The following is a 19,876-nucleotide window of genomic DNA, read 5'->3' on the forward strand; positions in this document are numbered from 1 at the left end:
ATGTATACGAACTTAAATATCCGTACTGCTGTAAAATCAATACAAAAAGGGATGTATCTTTTGTTGATAAATTTTAGTACTTGAATTGTTTTTATTACTCGATTGACAGAGGTGTTCATAAAAATGAGTCAAACAAACAAACAATTATAAGTAAACAACAAGACTAAGCGTGTGTAAATAAGCAGCATGGCACGGGTCGACAGTTAACTCCCAACCACACAACAAATATCAAATTTAGTTTTAAAGGATTTTAACAACGCCCCAAAAAAACACTGAAATCTATTTCTTCAGTTTATGGTTTACGTTTCTATATAACTGTCTTGTATAGTATAATGTTTGGTCTAGAGAGTCATAGGCCTATACCTAACAAATACCGCAAATCCTCATTTTTATGAATACAACAAAATGGTCAAATTAATTCGCTGTTTGTTGGCCAAAGACCACTAACCCTCTGGCTACCGTTTTCGATTATACCCACCACACCGTACCCACACAGACGCTGTGACCCTTAACTCTCTGACCTCTCATTGGACAGATGCTGTTCACTGGGTGACCCGGGGTCTACAACTACGCAAGCGCGTGTGACGCGCGCGCGGAGTGTACATAAACGCCGACGCTGGGTTGGCACATTTTGCCAACCACGGGTTGCCAAACTATGGAAGGCCCAACACTGCAAAAATGAAGAATACTTAACAAATTATTTGATCGCTTGCGGCAGCCCATGCAAAATGGCGCTCAATGTTTACAAACATTAGATAGGCCTATTATTTGATCGTGACAATTTTTAGTAAATGCTACACACAATGCTTTGCGAGGCCAACATTACCTTCGCAAGATTTGGTGAAAGAGATTAACTGCCACAAGCGCCCTCAGGAAGTGGGAATGAGCGAATTCAATAAATCTATTTTAACACAAATAAAGGGCCTGCTTTGTTACTAAAAAATGACTCAGAGAACTCGATTCATTCCTCCATCTGTTTCGTGGTCGCCAACTCGGTAAAACTTGATTTTCCTGTCCGGATACTCAATGCTGTAAATGCAGTAGGCGACCAGTAGGAACAATATCACAGCCACAGGAATGGCCAGGAACTGCAGCTTGAACAAAAGGCTAGAGGGGTCATAGGGCGAAGGTTTTCCATCCGGCCCATCCTCGTATCCGTAATCCTCATCGCCATCATCGGTGGCGTTCATGTAGACGTCCGCCGTTCCGTTTCCAGTGGATGCAAGCGCGACCTTTTCAATAGCCAGCACTCGGATCCGGTAGTTCAGGTCCGTTCGAGGGGGTATAGAGGGCGGCCTTCCCTCCTCGCCGTATGCAAGAGAGTAGGGAATTTTCACTTGAAGGTCGTCACTATGGTAACATTGGGTAGATATAAAAGAATACAAATTAATACAGTTTTCCTCAAAAATTACAGTAAATCTCTGCCCACTATTAGCTCATGGAAACTATCTTAAAAGGAGTAGGCCCTAATGCCTGAGTTGAAAAGTCAAACAGCTCTTGCAAATAAAAGTCATCACGTGTCAGCAAATGTCACTCACCCGACGCATGCGCCCTGCAGTGCCATGTGCCATCCTTTCATCGCTTGAGTGGGATCGCCAAGTAAAAATTTCACAGGCTTGTCGCTTCCAAATGAGGAGTTGAAAATCGTTCCGTTATCAAAACTCCCCTGCAAGAAAAAAAAATAAACTATCAAAGTAATCAATAGTCAAACGGCTAGCGCAAAGAGCTTTGCGTGGTAACGTTGACTGAAAATGATATACTCTGGCACTGAGATAAGTTGTTTTTCACTCTCGTTAGTACCGCGCCCTTGCAAACAGGACGCTGGGACAAATGTGGGAAGGGATGATGAATTCACGCTCTGATTGGATATATTTTACGTGACCTGTGACCTGCAAGTCATCACGGCCACGACCTTGCAAGTTTTTTAAACAGCCGTCAAGACTGCGTCATCACTCTTTTATTCCCATTCATCAATGTTGTTTTCGTTGAAAAGCTTAATAATGTAGGAAAATCTGTAAAACTCAACTGTTTTGTAAATGCATATTATTCGACGCTCAAAATTTGTCCACATGGTCCGCAATGAAAAAGAAATCACATCCGGTACGGAATGTATGCATTTCTAAGAGAACGTTTTCGGATAGCATTTGCGCGCATTGGCTAACCGCGGTCTTGAACAGCTGCAGCCAGATGCTTTATACATAGGTCATGATAAATTACCCAGAATGCCATCCCCACTTCCTTCACAAGATTTTGTGAAGCTCATCAGCCAAGTTCCCAGCGCCCTGTTTGCAGGGCGGTGGGTACGAGCGAAAAGTTGTTTAGGCTTTTCCATGACTCTCGATTGAGGGCGCCTCTGACGCATGCGCAATCAAGAAGCTTCAAACGCGAAGTGCGTCAACCTCGTTCCCATGGGTGCGATCTTGCTACGTACGCCATGTTGGTTCCCACCATGCCTTGCGCGATCTCAGTGAAGGAACACACACATGCAGGCCATAGAGTAGAGGTTGGAAGTATGTTTCTTCGCCAAGACATAAGTTCGTGACCACAGTAATTAACATAATTATCATTGCCGCGGTGCTCAACCCCGGTGTTGGGCGTCCAGTGCATGCAAATTCCCTGGTTGTTGTTGTAACCAACCGAATTCGTGAGCTGCGAATTCATTTGTTTACATACAAATGTTTGAATAGTTTCAAGTAACTTGTAAAGTCCTAAATACCTACCGCCCTTCCAGGGGCTCTCCTTATTTGGGAATAGGAATTTTTGTTGGCATTGTTCAGGCGAACAAGTGTAATGCCTGTGCTATAGTGGAGCGTCAGGGCGTGGTGCAGCGCGAAATTCAAGACAGTCATTCCTGCACATGCCGTCCTGAGAGAAGGATCGACGTAGAGCGCTTTTCTTTCTTCGTTCTTTGCGTTTCCTGAGTTCAGCCACATTACTTTTCCTTCCTTTACAACCATTGCTATTTCTTTGATACCATTATGATGCATCGCCCAGCTGTATCTGGCTTCTGACGGCCCCTGTTTGTGCAGAAGTACCTTCCGGTGAGCTCAATTTCAAAACTAATTTTGTAACGTAAAATTGTATGTTTTAGTGACTGTATTTGAGCATTTTCAATATGAACATTGCCGATATGATGCCTCCAATATTGCATTATTGTGGCTAATTAATATCCGCATTGCTGCATGCTAAATAACCTCATTTCACAAAGTTGGTTATTTAAGGTGTTATTTGTATAGTAGGGGCCTACAAACTGTAGATTTTCTTGTGAAAAATAACAAATGTTCACACGTTCTCGTATTTATTAGTGTCATTGGTCCTTTTATTTCAGTAATCCATATCTGTGGTCATTTGCTTTGGAGCTGTTGAGACGGTACCCACCAGTCACTGACTCTCTGGCAGGTACATGATCGTTATTGGTTCATCATATTGCAGAAAATTAGTCAAGATTGGCATTGCGTATTTCCCATGTATTTTGCCTCACTTTGACTCTACATTATGTACACTGAATACGGATTCTTCAATTTGTAAGTTCCCTGTTTATTGGTACAGAATCTTTTTGGTTTGGACATAATATTGTTGCTGTGCTGATTTGAATATTTCAAGTACCTCGCATGTACATGTACTCTTGTCAAATTGAAATCATGCAATTTTACGAATCAATCATGACCGCTTTGATAACATTTTGTAATCGTTATATTGTACAAAGTGCTGCTACCTTTCACACTCAAACTAAGTGATATCAATGGTTTCTATTTGTACACCGACTCCTCATCATCTGGTAGCCTTGCTGTTATTCCCCTCGTAGCCTTGTTATTCCCCTGGTAATTTTCCCTTATTTTCCTTGTTTTACCTGGACTACCTTTGTACATATCCTCAAATCTTTCAATTGTAAATCAGACACCTGCATGAAAGTTAAGTTCCCAATGCGCCGAATCCATAAAAAAAATGCTCCAAGGCGCTTTACAATCGAACAATTTATGTAGGTATTAAGGTTTAAGTTTGAAAGAAAACTGCTTTTAAAAGGGAAAACTACCACAACATTTACAGTCAGACATTCAGGATCAAATTTAAAAACGAAATTTTTATGGCGACAAAATTACGGTGACTGGGGGCCGCTATCTTTGTTTTCTCTTTTATGCATGCACAATGGTACAATGTCCCCAGAAACAAGATGGCGGCAAGTTTCGCCTGAAAAAAGGCACTGTTGATGTCATACTTTTTCGCTTAAATTTGCACATTTTAAGATACTTTTAACTACTGTGATACTTGTAGACTGAGTAATCTTAGGAGCCCACTGAATATTGTGAACATAATTTTCAAGCTTAAAAGTTACGCTTTGTTGACGCTTGTTGAAGCTTAACCAGTTTGCGCCGCGATTATTTTTGCTTCAAAGGCACAATTCCCCAAATATTTCCCCTATCTGCTCCACTATTTCAAGGTTGATGTAGGCCAATACTTGTATAGGACGCCCTCTAACACGGAGTCTATACAGCCCTATTCAAGTAAACTTGCTTTGGTAAGGGACATAGCCTCAGTTGACTGTGTTTTACTGGGTTCACTGCACATATTCTATCAGAGTACATTTATGCTGTCATACCTGAGACGGCAAATTCAACACGGAAACTACAAATAGTTATTTGCTGATCGGATTGAATGCATAGGATTCAGTATACTGCAAAACCAACATTTCTCCCCAACAACTTTCAAAACGCACGTACAAAACATTCCGCTCTATCTGTGATTTTGACAGAGGAGTTCAGTACAAACAACTCGTCTTCGATTCGTTAACCATTCTGCTTTGACCATGGATCGAGTGTCTTGCTTGCTGTATCTGTTCATGTTGTGTGTTTGGTGTACACTCGATACCAGTCCACTCAATGGAGTTAACGGACAGAGTGTGATTTTATCCAAAAATTCACCAAGTGATCCTACAGCTGGTGAATTGGTGCAACTGCGATGTGGAGCTTATGGACTGGAGACGGGAAATGTCATCGAATGGTCGAGGCTTGTTATGAATCATGATGTCAAGATAGCAAGGAATGGGATGAGCCTCAACTCAACCACATACTCGGTTACACTACTTAGTCAGCCTCAGACAGAAAGGGTTGAAATCCTAACTATTTATAACTTGAGTAAATACGATACCGGACATTACGACTGTCGTCTGAAAGAATCAGATAGTGCCAGTGCCACAACTCGAGCACAAAGCAGTTACTACCTGTCAGTTTTCTACTTTCCCTCTGCCATCTACCCAATCTGTTCCCCTAACGGATCATTCCCTGCACAAGAAGGAACGACGATAAACATGACTTGTATCACCGAGGAAGGTTACCCAGCTGCGCAAGTTCAGACCATAACATCGGGTCGTATATATTCCTGGACAGTTTTAACTTTGAATAGTGAAACAACTGCATCACTGCAACTACAAGTGGGCATGGGTAATAGTGGACAAAGCTTTGAATGTAGGATTAGTTCATCATCATTCCCTGATATGCGCCAATCATGTTTCATCGGACCAATCACGATAGGATCTATGACATCAACACCAAGCACGCCACAGCAAACTACACAATCAAGCACTGTTGAGCCACAGCAAACTACACAATCAAGTCATGTTGAGCAGCCGATGTCCACTTTGTCTGAACCCACTGAAGAGCCACAAGATCCATGTACATGTACCGGACATGACCCTCAAGCATCTCCCGTTCCTTGGATTGCCGCACTAGCTGTCAGCCTCATCCTCTTCGTAATCTCTGTGATCATCAACATCGTCTTGACCATCAAATACCGGCATCTTAAGAGTCCCATTGAGAAGGAAGTCAGTGCACCAAAAGCAGACCCTTACATGGAGCTGCAGCCAAAGGAGGAGCAGAACAGAGACTACATGGGACTTGAAGAACAAGGGACATCTACTGAACAGCACACGTACTACCAGGAAGTTGCATCAGGGAGTAATGTCCAAGAAGATGACTACGAGGAGCCGAAAGGGAAATCTACTACTGAATATGAAGTGGTGGGAGTGTAAGAATAGAAGACAAGATGAGAATATCTATCCAGACCAGCTTCTTGTAGTATTCTTTGGTAGTGGGATTAGCCTATTTAACTTAGAAACACCATTCATAAATACCTAAGATATGTAAGACAGATTAACCATTCCTATTGGTCGAGGGCCCGTCACATGGCCAGTCTGTTGCGGATGATAAAGACATGGATGGGTTTTTACTCACCCTGTATAGCACTAGCACTATGCGAATGTTAATGAATGTTATTTGCTAAATTTATACATTGTAAGGCAGGTGAACTTCAGTAGGTGTGAATTGTGATCACGTATACACCATATAAAGATTAATCATCATAACCTGAATCCAATAAAAAATGCTTAGGTTTCCAACCGCACGTGATTTTTTTTTTACATTGTTTTAGACAAATTTGTTCGGTTTTGATAGTTACCTCAAAATGCACTGTAATTGTGTCGCCATCTTTCAGCTGTGCAGCACTGCAGTTCCCGTCAACCTGGGGACAAAAAAGAGGATAAAAAATGATTTATGACGATGTGGACCGCAGGAAAAAGAAGGAAAGAAACATCAAAGAAAACATGATAGGCCATCAGCCTGGGGTTTAGTCGGTATCAAAATGAGGGGAGTAATGCTCACTGTGATTTTTGGCAAGGTACGTATTCACCCCTGTAGTTGGAAAATATGTGATAGCATTGCGGCGGTGCCAGCTTTTTTGGCGTTATCACTTTTTAAAAAATGGCGTTGGAAACATGCTTGTTACCACATATAAGTAATCCGTTAACAAGCATATTGGCGGCCATTTTGGAAAAAAAAAAGGGATAACACCCAAAAAACTGCCACCACTCACACTGCAAAGCTATCACACATTTTCCAACTCTAGAGGTGCATACCTTGCCAAATATCGCTATGAACATTGCTCCTTTCAAACCTTTTTATACCGGTGGCCCAATTTTTGGACCGAAGCTAGCCCATGAGATTTTGAGAACGAGGGTGTCGTGGTTGATTTTTCGTATCCAGACCAATCTTTTGTCGAAGAGCGGATTTCGCCTCAATTCTTTTCATCTTTGATTTTTATTGTGATCGTTTGGTGTTAATGAGCATTCATTTTCTTCAAAAGCTGACCGGAAGAGTTCGGGAAAAGCTGCCCAAATCCTCCACAAAGGCTGAACGATGGAACAGGTTATTAAAACGCAGGTTGCAATCAATCAATTACACACCGTTCACATAATTATCAGCCCATTGGTATATGTACGTTTCGTGACACAAAGGCAATACTTGCCCATTACTGAAATTTGCTTTTAGGGAGTATACCCTCATGTAAATCGAGGGGAGTCGCAGTCCACAGTTGGACTTGCAAGAACAAAGGAATTGGCGGATCTAGGAGGGGGGCAACGAGGGCCATGTCCCTCCCCCACCCCACCCCCAATAATTTCATTTTCTAACGTTGCGTCTCCCTCGTAAGCTACGCATACCTTTTAGATTTTAAGGGTCCATACAATGTATTTTTAATGCAATTATTGAGAATTCACCTCTGTGTCCCATTTAACCTTCTTTTCAGTTATTGTTTTGCCATTTTCAAGGGTATTTTGCCTGTTTGCTTGTTATGCTAATGTAATTTCCATATTCATGAGCAAAACTGTGATGTCATTCCAGGCAGTAACCTCAAATTTGCCAGAATTTTGGATATTTCTCTGCCATTAATTGTCTTTTCATTAGTGATTCGTTGTTGCGTCAGTACATGGCAGTAAGCCAATGAGCAAACATTTCTCACAAATAGTTTCAACAAGCAAATTTTTGGGTTCAGATTTTGAACAGAAAAAAAAACCCCAAAACTGAACAGTGTCTTCCTGAAATGACATCACAGCAACAGCGCCCTCCGTTTTCCGGAAAATCATGGCAAATTTGAAACGTTTAAAGAAGTGCATTTTTCAATAAACTTAACCAAAAGGAAAGTCAATTTATTTTTAGACATTTAAGAGGAGTAGAAAGTTGCACAGAATTTGCTTCTGGCACTTCATGGCCCTTAAATCACCCCCCCCCCCCCTTAAAAACACTTCTTGAGCCCCCCCCCCCCAAGTTTGGTTCTGGATCTGCCCTTGGTCACATAGCACACTGCATACCGCCATATTGTTCATGCTATTCAGATATTATCTGTATATTTCCGTGAGTGTCAAGTCAACGTCACGTCATATAAATCGGACGACAAAAACCTCCTCTGACAGCCAAAGCTGTCAACGTGTTCAATTCACCAAGTTGAGAGTTTGAATGATAGTTTCAATTTTAGCTAGGCTCCACCAAGAACTGTGTCGAACCCTACAAAAAAATAAACAACTGAACCCCACCAATCTCTACCGACATCATGATATAGAAACTAGGCTTTAAAAAGGATTAGCTATTGTGAGGACGATAAGCTCAGAATTCTTGCGGTCAAACGAAATTGGGGTGTGTGAAAATGTCAAGGTTTTTGTCTAATTATTCATGGATTTTTAATCAGATTTGGCCTGGCGATCAGGTGCTCGGGTGTGACATAATTTCATTTCCATTTCCTTCCGGTGACGATCCTGATGAACAATGAAGAACTAATTAAACCAATGCGTTATAACTAAAGCATAACAGGTGTTTAATTATCAAAAGTAATTACTAAGGATTCTTTGGCAGGGATCGATGGATAATTCATTCAAGAAAATCTAAATATTAAGCTCAAACATTACATTGATGCAATTAAAATTCCTTTTTTAAAAGCTGTTGTGTGCCTATGAGGATGTCGAAAGTACTTTTCCCCAATAATGAAATACCCATTAATCTTAACAAGCGCAAGTGCACAATAAACTCCGCCCCGGTTTGGGAATTAATGTCCACTTCATAATGCAAAATCGACGTGCATGCGCACCGATCGATACAAAGCCGGTCTTCCGAAACCTTTCGACAAGAGTGCATCATCATGACCACGGCATGGCATTTTGTCAATTTTTGTCAAATATCTTTCGTCAATTTTTGGGGAACAGACAGACAGACCGACCGACCGACCGACCGACGACTAAGTGACAACTCCTGCCAGAGCTTAAAGAGGTTGTGGAATGCTCGAAGACATTTTCGTCATTTTTCGGGTATATGTAGCCTAAGGTGTGATGAAATAAAAACGACTATTGTGTCTGTCATGAAATGAGTACAAAAGGTACTTTTGAGAGCTGTTTTTCAGGTCCTGTTTCGACCCGAATGTGCAATTTGTGTAAAAGTCGTCGTTGGGGGCAGCAAACCAAACATAGTAAATCGTGAAGTAATAAACAGGACCCCCGATGCAGCGTAGTATAAACGAGTCCTGTTTATCACGTCACGATTTTTCTCATTTTACGAAGAACCCGACGACTGTTGATTTCAATTATGCGCTCTTCGACCAACAAATTACTCGATGAATTTCAGTTTTATAAACATTTAAACGCACATTACAAAAGAGTGGGACTTTGTCGTTATGATATATATGGGTCTACTCTACAATAAAAAAAAATATAACAAACAAAACGACTTTCAGCATTCCACAACTTCTTTAAAAACCTTGACCGTGTATCAGAACAGTGTCAGAAAAGTACGCTGGTCTTCTTGTGGAGGGGCAGTGATAATTGTTTTAATGACCTTGGCATTGTGTGGCTAGCCTGTACGCGCGCCCAACGCTCCTTTGACCAATAGACGTCGCTTAAAATGTAGCGCTGCCCCGCGTGCGACGTGTGCGCAAGCGCAGTGCCACTTTAATAATGCCTACTAATTGGGTCGAAGTATGGCGCCCCGATGTCCAACCACTGACCCGATCACAGATGTGTATTCCTGGTTCGCAAAATATCTACTTTCAATCAATAGTTGTAACAAGGAATGGCTAGCTTCATCGCTGGTTGAAGGTAATAACAATACAGCCCTAGTTGGGTCAATTTCCAAGTTGGGCCTTTCTTAAGGCCGCATAATTATGGGCCATTATGGGTGATGGAGTGCCGTGAATCTTCTCAAAACTAAAGATAAAAAACAGTTTGGGACAACCTCAACCCTTGGCGCCTCTCTTAATTTCACGGTAACAATAGAGGGCCGAATGAAATTTTTGTACGCAGTTAATGATGTATGACGTGTGTAGTTGCGGCCTATACGTGTATCAAACTGATCAAAAACATGATGGTTTTCGAGACTATTTTGGCTAATTTCGAGGTTATTATTTATTTCAGAACAATTTGTTTTCTTCCGAGTCAAAATACCGCTGGAAACCAGTCATTATAAGCAGCACGCATCACGCATGAAATTTCCGCTGGTAACCCGCTGCAGCTGAACACAATTCTGTGCTAAACTTTTAACATTGTATGCTGAACTATCAAGTCCCATAAAATTCAGTAGCTTCGATTCCGCGCATATGAAATATACGACAAGCCTACTGAATCAAACTTCTGAACTTCGAAAATACACTTGCAAATGTTCAAAAGGCATATCGATGAACAATGACTGATCAGGCGCGCCATAATATAAAATTTACATGGCGGCAAAAAAGCTTAAAGGGTGCACACCTATAAATAGGCCTAAACCCATTCGCCTAGCTCATGAATAAAAGTTATACCCTCAAAATATTCTATATTAGAGAGTTCCGAGAGCCATAACATTGGGGAATTGAAGAGATATGGCAATGAACCTCTGGCCCGGACTCGGGGCTTCCAATTCTGAGCATTTTGGATACAATTGGGCTCGAAAGTGGCGCTATTTTGCCATGTTGTGGAGGGATCGTTTTTCAAGATGGCTACCGTTCCGCTTTGGGGAAAATAGGGGTTGTATTCTTTGGGAGAGAATTTCCCACCAAAAATGAAAAGAAATTGATGACATGTTGATCATCATTTTTCTGTGCAGCTTAAATACCTGTGAGCGTTCTGAGTATTTTTGAAAGAGTTTTGAAGTATGGGCATTTAGCACTAGTGTCTATGGGAATTTTTTACACTGTTTTTTTTTACACCCGTAAACCAACCTACAATCTGCCTACAACCAGGTCCGCAGCACATACGATTCAGTGCCTGTTGGAATTCCCATTATGTAGATTTTGTCGTATGGATTTCGCGTAAATTGTTTCTACGCAGTTTTGTATATAACAATATGGTAAGCAATTATATATGGTCGTGTCCTATCTTGACATGAACTTGCGCAATACCAAATACCAATTAAGCAAATTGCTGTTACTGCCAACGCACGCCGTCCCTTCGATTTTTGCCTCCCTGCCTTCCCCGTAAAAATTAATTTTAGATGAACCTGCTAAATTAAGGCATTTTTGACCTTGGTGAGGGAAACAGTTATCCCCTTTTCCGGAATGCTAGCGGCCAGTCCGCTGTTAATTGGATGCAGCGCGCGCGGGCGGGTTGTAACAAAATGATTGCAATGCACTGTATCGAAAGGCCACGCTGGGGTCGATATTTCACTCTTGTTTCACCTTTTTTATCTGGGGATGTCTCCAAGTGTTCCGATATGATAGCCTCCCTGAATTTGTTGTTACAGCACCAAGCGTTTAAGGCTATAGATTATAGACTGGGCATCTCAAATCCCCTATAAATGCCTTTGATATATCCACTCTTACAAACCCGCTAACATAAAGGATGTGCCGTTTACACGTTCAAACGTTTGAACGATGAAAAATCTAAATCTGTTTACAATTCCCCAAAACGTTTAAATGGAACCCGCATTGCAAAAAGTGGTATAGGCCTATGTTTATTATATCTGCACTCGAAGTAATACTTGCATTTCACACACAAAAATAAAGATGCCTTTAAACCCATCCCTACTATGTGAATTGTTTTGGTTTTGCCGAAAGAACACTTACGGTATCTTTTTTGTGATCCGTTTACAGAACTTTAAAACTGTGGTTGCATTGAAAATTCCGTAACTTGGAAAGTACATGAGTGATTTGAATGATTCGTGTACTAGAAGGATTATTAATTGGGCTTTCACATCCTGGATTTTGAAAGTGCAAAATGAAGAACTTCATTTAAAAAAAATGGTCCTGCCATTTGGGTTTTTTTCTTTTCACTTACACTGTACTGGTGCAGGCCGTAGCCTTTTTGAAGTGGCTAAACGATTAAACGGTATACATTGTAAAATAGATCTGCTAAACATTCACAAAATTAAACTCAAAGTACCACCATTATCGCATTCTCACATGTAACATTAGCATAACATACAGTATAGAAATCTGTAGAGAGAGGCGCCTATATACACGGGCCCTTGCAATGCATGTAAGGTCTCACAAAGTCACATCCAATGGGATAGTTTGACGTCACTGTGACGTCACAAATATTTTTGGCAAATTCCCAAAACGTCTGAAAGTTTGCCAAAGGTTAGTTAGTGCAGAAATTAACCACAAAGGAAGACTATACATTTTTATTGAACATCATTTTGAATGTTATGTAGGGAGGGATATGAAACTCAAAACCGTACTGGTACATCTATAGGCCTACAGCAACCGGGCTGTAGCCAGATGTCTATGCACAATGGGGAAATATATCACGTCTAAAGTTATGGAATTTTGGGAGTCTGTTTAAGATTGTGTAGGTATTTCTGGGGAAACCAAATTATTTATCATAGCTCGCAGTTACCCTTATTAATACAGTTTACCAATTATAATTAAATATCTATTTCAATTCAGGTGTTATTATAGAGGGGCAGATAGGTGAAATATTTGGGGAATGGTGCCTATAGGTTGATGACACAAGCATGGCATTTGGCACACAGTCAGCGAATGTCCTAAGAAAGATATTTGGCTAAAGGGCCATCGCAGATTTGTACTGTGAAAAAACATAGGTATAGAATAACAACTAATTGTGGCCTTTTTCAAAATGGATGCCATTTCTTGTTATTCTACTTATATTTTGTCACATGACAAATCTTTCTTTAGACATACTCTGACTGTGTGCCAAAATGCCATGCTTGTATCATAAAAGCACAAATCCTGCATCTATATACAGTACTATATTAATACAGATCAATATATATTTTACTGCGCCACATCAAGCATGAAAAGTCAAGCGCCTGATGAAAGGCATCTATAAAGCAACCAAACAAAATGGCCGCTAACAAAACGACTGCATAAAAAAGTGCATTCAATAGTCTACCCGTAAAAACGGGACACGTAGGCCACAGTTGATTTAGCACGCACAGTGCCGTCTATAAGGAGAGAGTACAAATAATAATAATCGACTGAAACGAACTCCAAAATAGCCTTGGGACTTGTGTGTGTATTTGTATTGCCGTTGAATGGAACTCAGAAATATATAAAAAAAAAAAATCTCAGAGAAAGAACGTAATGAATGACTGCGTCACTGAAATGCCGAGGGACATACGGCGATATTTTTTTCCACGAGGCCAGGGCTTTTTAATCTTTTGATTTTCCTGAATGATATACTGGTTGTTCTTTTTTTTTAACGGGTTCCCTGGGATGATTGATTGCACCACGCTTTCCCTAAGGTTTTTTACTTTGTTCATCCATATAGAGTCTATTTTTCCTCTTTGGCATTTGGCTCCCGGTCATGCCTGGATGTAGGCTTGATTCGAGTCGCTGATAAGCCAGAGGCCTTCCTTTCTCCAGATGATCTATGAAATGCTACTTTGATTGCCAAGTTTTAGATGTTGTGGACTGAAGTTTCCTTGCGATATGAACGTAGCTTCAAGTCTGATTCGCATTCGTGTCAAATCTTTTCGGCAGGAACAACAATTCAGCCATATGAAGTAAGGGGAGCATCTCCACAGATGAATCAACATCAAGTCTCACACAGACTGGAAAGAAGTCTATCTTGCCCCTGCGTACACCTTAACCCGTCTGGCCCCAGTCGATGGAACCATGTTTTTCTAACGACTACATAAACTAATTGTGCCTCGTCTCCATGAATTTAACATGGCCTGTTCAACCGTCAAAAATCAATGTCTTCGACATCGTGTATACTGTCATTTTCTTTCAATTCCGAATTCGATAAACAGCGGACCGTACACGATTGGTCTAGGTTTTACATGCAGGCGAGATGCATATTTTGCGGAATACGCAAATAATAGTGATATACTTAAGTTCTTCATCAATGAAAGCGCAGCTAGCAAAACAAACTACCACACAGCTAGCCTTTTACAAGATTAAATACATGTTTTCTAGATTAAAACCCTAATATAAATATTATTCATCTCTTGTCTCTGGTTGTCACGGACGCTCATGATAAGAACTCCTATGCCGTTCCACAAAAGCATATTGCTATTACTACTTTATCTGACAGCAGTACTTCATAGAAAGTCTTCCTCATGCAGGCCCATATGAGTCAAAAAGAAAGTGACCCGAATTAATGATTTTCTTTCATAAAAAAAATCAAATTTGATACACCAATGAATTATATCTTAAAAGAGCATGTTTTTCCACTCATCTCAAAAAAATAATTACTGAAATTGATCCATGCTATCAGAGGCTATGCATGTTTTACTGGCATACCATGGACAGCTATAAAAAATGGGCCCTTTTATAAAGGGCCCATTTTTTATAGCTGTCCATGGTATGCCATTGGAAGCTATTGAGCTGAGTGAGAATTACAGATTACACAGTCAAACATTTTAAATACAAATGAGACTTTATCACTTAAATCAAGACTGAATCATCACTTTTACTGTCAGATTTTGTGTTTTTAAGTTTAGGAACAAGTCATCTGTTTTTTCTGAAATATTAAGGGCGATTTTGGGACAATTTTGTATGTTTTCCTTTTCCAGTTCTCGTTCATTTATCGAGGTGGGAAAACGTCCATGTTTCATAGTACTCGATGGGTATTCATTCCTAGAACGGCAAGTGATCAGTGGTGGACAGCCGAGTTTCGTGAGCTTCATATTAACATAGCCGTAACTTGGAAATAGAGTATGCAAATTACGTGAAATGTTCACAGTTACTACTCAATAACATGTACTTTATGTCTTGTGGTTTTTTTTTAAGAAATGGAGCAAGCAACATATTTTTAAATATTCTTTTTTTCTAAATCGGTCACTTTTTTGACTCACCATGTATACTGTGATATATATGACTAAATTTTTCGAGTATCGTTTTTGCATCGGAGAGTTAAAGGTAATAGACAACATTTGCAAACATCAAAACAAAACTATTACAGTATTATGAAATACCTTACTCCACTGTGGGTGAATAATAGTCTCAAGCATTCTGTCAAATCATGGCACCTGGTGCGTTGTCATTTTCAAGAAAATTTGAATAGTTGTATCAATTTCCAACGATGGTCGGCCGACCATCGTGGGAATTTTTTTCCTCTTCAAACACTTCCCCTAATTCACCAATTTTAGTTAGTCCACATTTTGTTTGCAATCGGTTATATATCCATACACGGTTGCAAGTCAGCTGGTTTGGCTCCCTGACCTGACAATGCCCCGACGTCTGTATATTGCTCTGTTTTGTCTGAAGGTACGGTCAGGGCACCAGATTACAAGAACAGCATTTTTTCTTGGTTTTTCCAGCATCTATATGAACACAAAACTTTAAACATGTCAGTGTAACAATGTTTGCTATAAAACACTAACCCAAAATCCACCAAAAGTCACAATGATGTTGGATGTAAGTATAGTCTTACATTATAGCTATTACAGAAACTATCAACAAAATGATAATTAGGCCCCTAGGCCTAATTAGTAAAATATATTGTCATTAATTGTGATGGCAATTTATTAGATGCTCATTAACTGGTTGTCACTGTGGCTTTTGTTATTCATACCCAGAAAGAAATTATGAATAGCAAGGCATAAATATCATACGTTAAATGGAAATAAAATAACCTACATGTATTGCTAATGGAAATATACTGAATTATGAAGTAGGCCTATGCCATCGACCCTGGAGAATCTTCGTATGGCATAGTGGATATAAAGGAAAACCGTATGGTGTTTTTAATTGCATTGTCAAATACATGTAGCTTATATTGAAGCAACACAATGTATCTATAATGACAGCATGGACCTTGGAGCTAGCAGAAATTATTGCCCATCAACATGGTAAGCAAAAGTTAGCCTAGGCTTTTTTGCTAGGATGTAACCTCAATCCTTCAAAATCCTCCAATTGGCCTCATAATAGCATATAGCCTCAATCCTGCAAATTCCTCCATTGTTTCTTGAATATGGTCCGTGGAGGGTTGACCACTGCCTGAATCCTGCAAAATCCTGCGGCAGTGAATGTCAATATGTTGAGGCTTGGCCAGTGACATCCTGGAGCAGTATGCAGAATTTCAAGCATAATCCATTAATGCATGGCTGAGCAAAACTTTGGCAAAGAGGATTTTGAAGGATTCAGGGCGGTAAGGGTTGAAAGATCACGAGGAATAGACAAAGTTATTGAGGAAAAAATCCCCGCGCTCATCATAAATGGTCTGTACATCTCCTTTGCAATTGACCCAAAGAGACTATTATTTGAACGACATCTTAATTCTTTTATATATTGTAGTCTTGTTTTACTGATTTATTTGATTCTTAGAATGAATGTAATATAAGTAACATGGTAAAGAAGCAGGAGTCGGCCCTAAAAGAACAGAAGACAGTTTCATTTAGAATAAAAAAAGGAAATTCCTCAGGCTTTTTTCAATTAATACACTCTTAACTTTAATAATCGATTCAGAGTTTGTTTGTTTGGGGTTTGTTTTGGGTTTTTTTTTTTTTTTGGGGGGGGGGGGGATTTAGTGTCTTTCCATAAGTTTAGGTTCAATTTTTTTCGTTTCCCTGTTACATCTGATATATAGGATTTTGTAAATTCAGTACGCATTCTTTAATGCCTTCTATCTTTAAAAGTGATTATGCAAAGTAAAGAACCTGTCAAACGAATAAATATTAATAATAGTTTGAAGTCAACAGGGACACAGTGTATAAACAGAGACAAAAAAAATGACACACTTTTGGATCCCAAATGTATGGAATGACCCACCGATCTTTCCCCTGTTTTGAAAATGCAGGCAGAAATCGCCACTGGCATATCATACTTTTTAAATTTAAAACGAGTGATTGTTGCATTGCGTTCGGTATGAGTATCATGTGAAAACCAATTACGACGAAATGCGAACGGGTGTTAAGACATACAAATGTGATGTTATTAATGGGTGGAATAATTACTATGGAATGTTTGAAGTGACACCGTGATGGGAAAAAGACTGGATCTCTAATTGGAAGTATGTTTGAAGTAAATATTTTCATGTAATTGACAACACGGGGCCAAATTTCACGGCGCTGCTAAAACACATGCTTGTAAACGGGAACTATACATGTACTTTGTCAGCTTCCAATACCTCCAAGGGCGTCAGTCGTTTCTAAAAAGTGGGGGACATACCTTGATCAGAACTAATGCGAGTGCAAAGCGCAAAGGGCGAGGGATTCGGGGCCTGCAGCTTAAGGGCCCCAAAACCTTTTGGATTCTAGATGCTCTGAGGCGATTTCTGACCACTTTAGCACATTTGTTTTTAGCAAAGGATCATAATTTAAACATCGTTTTCGAGTTTGGAGTAACTGAATCAGCTATTCTGAGCTATTAAAATCATATGTAGGCTACACATTTTATTCGGGGACGAAAAAAAGTGGGAGGGGGGCAAACGATATGATATCCCCCACTTTAAAATTTTGGGGGACTTGTGTCCCCCCGGGTCCCCCACCGATTGACACCCATGAATACCATGGAGAGCTTATATCAACTTTCCACCCTCAAGGCCCATACCATGTTATATACAGGGTGAGTAAAAAAAAAAGGAACCCTAAGGCCAAAAAAAAAAAGTCTCCGGTTTCTGGTATGGAGCTTGCCCAAAAAGTGGTGCGGCGACGCGGCTTTTTTTTTTTTTTACATGATTTTTTTGCTTCAAATGTCGGCTGATGACTGCAAATGGTGACCGACTAAACTTAGTGCAAATATATGGGAGTCCAGAGAGGCCACATAAAGCTTATTCTCGACCATAACCCAATCTAAAAACACGTTAAAATTGTGCAGCAGCAGGATTCCAGTCAAACCAGTGAGTTTGGCGGTTTTGAGACATCATCTTTCATTGAAAAAAAAAAATAATAATTTTGCCGACGCGCATGGCTACGGCGACGCGCGCGCATACCAGAAACCGAAGACTTTTTTTTGGCCTAATGTTGCGACCATTGTTTTTGTGAAGTTCTGCATGTAGCACTTTCAAAATTTAGGATATGAAAGCCCGATTCATAAGCTTTCTTTTAGTACAAAAAACATTCAAATCACTCATGTACTTTTGAAGTAACAGAATTTTAAACACAACCACCGTTTTAAGGTTCTGTCCACGTATCACAAAAGTTCAGTGTTCTTTCAGCAAAACGAAAACAAATCACATAGGGATGTGTGTGAATTGTTTTCGTTTTGCTGAAAGACTACGCACACCTTTTTGTGATCCGTGGACAGAACTTTAAAACGGTGGTCGTGTTTAAACTTGAAAAGTACATGAGTGATTTGAATGATGCTTGTACTAAAAGAAAACTTATGAATTGGGCTTTCATGTTCTACATTTTAAAATGGCTACACGCAGAACTTCAATAAAACAATGGTCCCGACATTTGGGTTTCTTTTTTTTTTACTCGCGCTGTATACCAACATTTGTTTTGGAATATTTTCTGCAATAACAATTCCATGACAGTGGGCTGTGTTTTCTGTTTAATCTCTGGTTGGGGTAGAACAACTGCACAGCTATAGTCCGGGCTATGATGCTGTTAACAGCAAAACCTGCTGGCTTTCTATAGCACAGCTATAGTCGGGGCTATGATGCTGTTAACAGCAAAACCTGCTGGCTTTCCACAGATGATTGACAAATGTTCATGTTCTGCATTTGCTGATGTTCTATTGATTTCTTTATTTTTGTAGATCCAGGACCCTATGCAATTGAAATATTTCCATTTGCCAAACGAGGATATAGACACAACATTGTACTGCCACTTCAGTTCACCCCTCTCATCAAAATGTCAACATTGATACATTTTGTCTACAAATATTTGACATCATAATGGTCTTTGCTCGAAGACCTTCAATGGATGGAAATATGACCTCGAAAAAGCTAATTGTGAAATACAAAAACCTAGTACATAGTGTTGTAAGTGATACCCAGTACCAGCACCTACCGTTTTTGTTACTTGCAACTCCGGTACGGCAGCGAAAACGCTGGCGATCAGCGCAGTCATCAGACAGAACAGCATGACACGGATATTCCCCATAATGTTGTTCAGCACAAGTTTTTACTTCATGTCAGCAATGCACAACTGCCGGTGAAACATACTTTTTCAGGAGGGCCAAATAGGCTAATTCGACCAAACGTCTGAGTAGAACATGCATACGCCCGGGGCTAAGCTATGAACGGTACAGTTGCGAAGTCTGGCTGCGGCTGTGCATGAACCGTGAACGGAACACAAAACCGTCGAAACTGAAAAAAAAAAAAGTCGTGGTGGAAATTGCAACCCTTTCTCGACGCCGCCGCTGGGTAACAGATATGCAAATGAGGACTGGTGGACTGCTCCATGTTATCTTCATTGTGGGGGTTTTCTTTTATGGAGGGACAAACTGCGAGTCCCGTAATATTGTCATAGCGCCCTCTGTCGGCTTGAATATGTTATATTTTTACATGATATTCAAAGTTAAATCAATAATTCAAGTTTCCGGGGGAAAAAATCCCTTTTTATAAGTCTTTCGAAACGTTTTATTGCTTTGCTAAAAATTTACAACCACTAATAAAAGTGAATCAAAATAATTACAACTTAAGAATTCATCACCATAATTAAAAATAATTAAGTACATGTAATGCTTATATATATTAGAATTTATGAATTCGCATTGAATAATTGGATGTTGAAAATTC

The 19,876-nt window shown here is 39.9% G+C and overlaps 1 protein-coding gene across 1 annotated transcript; it reads right to left on the minus strand.

The window, feature by feature from the left end:
* Window positions 1-777: 777 nt before the first annotated feature.
* Window positions 778-19,561, minus strand: LOC119724555 (FK506-binding protein 2-like). Its single transcript, XM_038195656.1, has 4 exons — window positions 19,146-19,561; window positions 6,451-6,513; window positions 1,539-1,666; window positions 778-1,350 (listed from the first exon to the last, which is right to left on the minus strand). The coding sequence occupies exons 1-4, from the start codon at window positions 19,236-19,238 to the stop codon at window positions 948-950; spliced, it is 687 nt and encodes a 228-aa protein (XP_038051584.1). The 5' UTR covers window positions 19,239-19,561; the 3' UTR covers window positions 778-947.
* Between the last annotated feature and the right edge of the window lie 315 nt (window positions 19,562-19,876).

Source organism: Patiria miniata, unplaced genomic scaffold, assembly GCF_015706575.1.
Source record: "Patiria miniata isolate m_02_andy unplaced genomic scaffold, ASM1570657v1 HiC_scaffold_18, whole genome shotgun sequence".
Taxonomy (NCBI): domain Eukaryota; kingdom Metazoa; phylum Echinodermata; class Asteroidea; order Valvatida; family Asterinidae; genus Patiria; species Patiria miniata.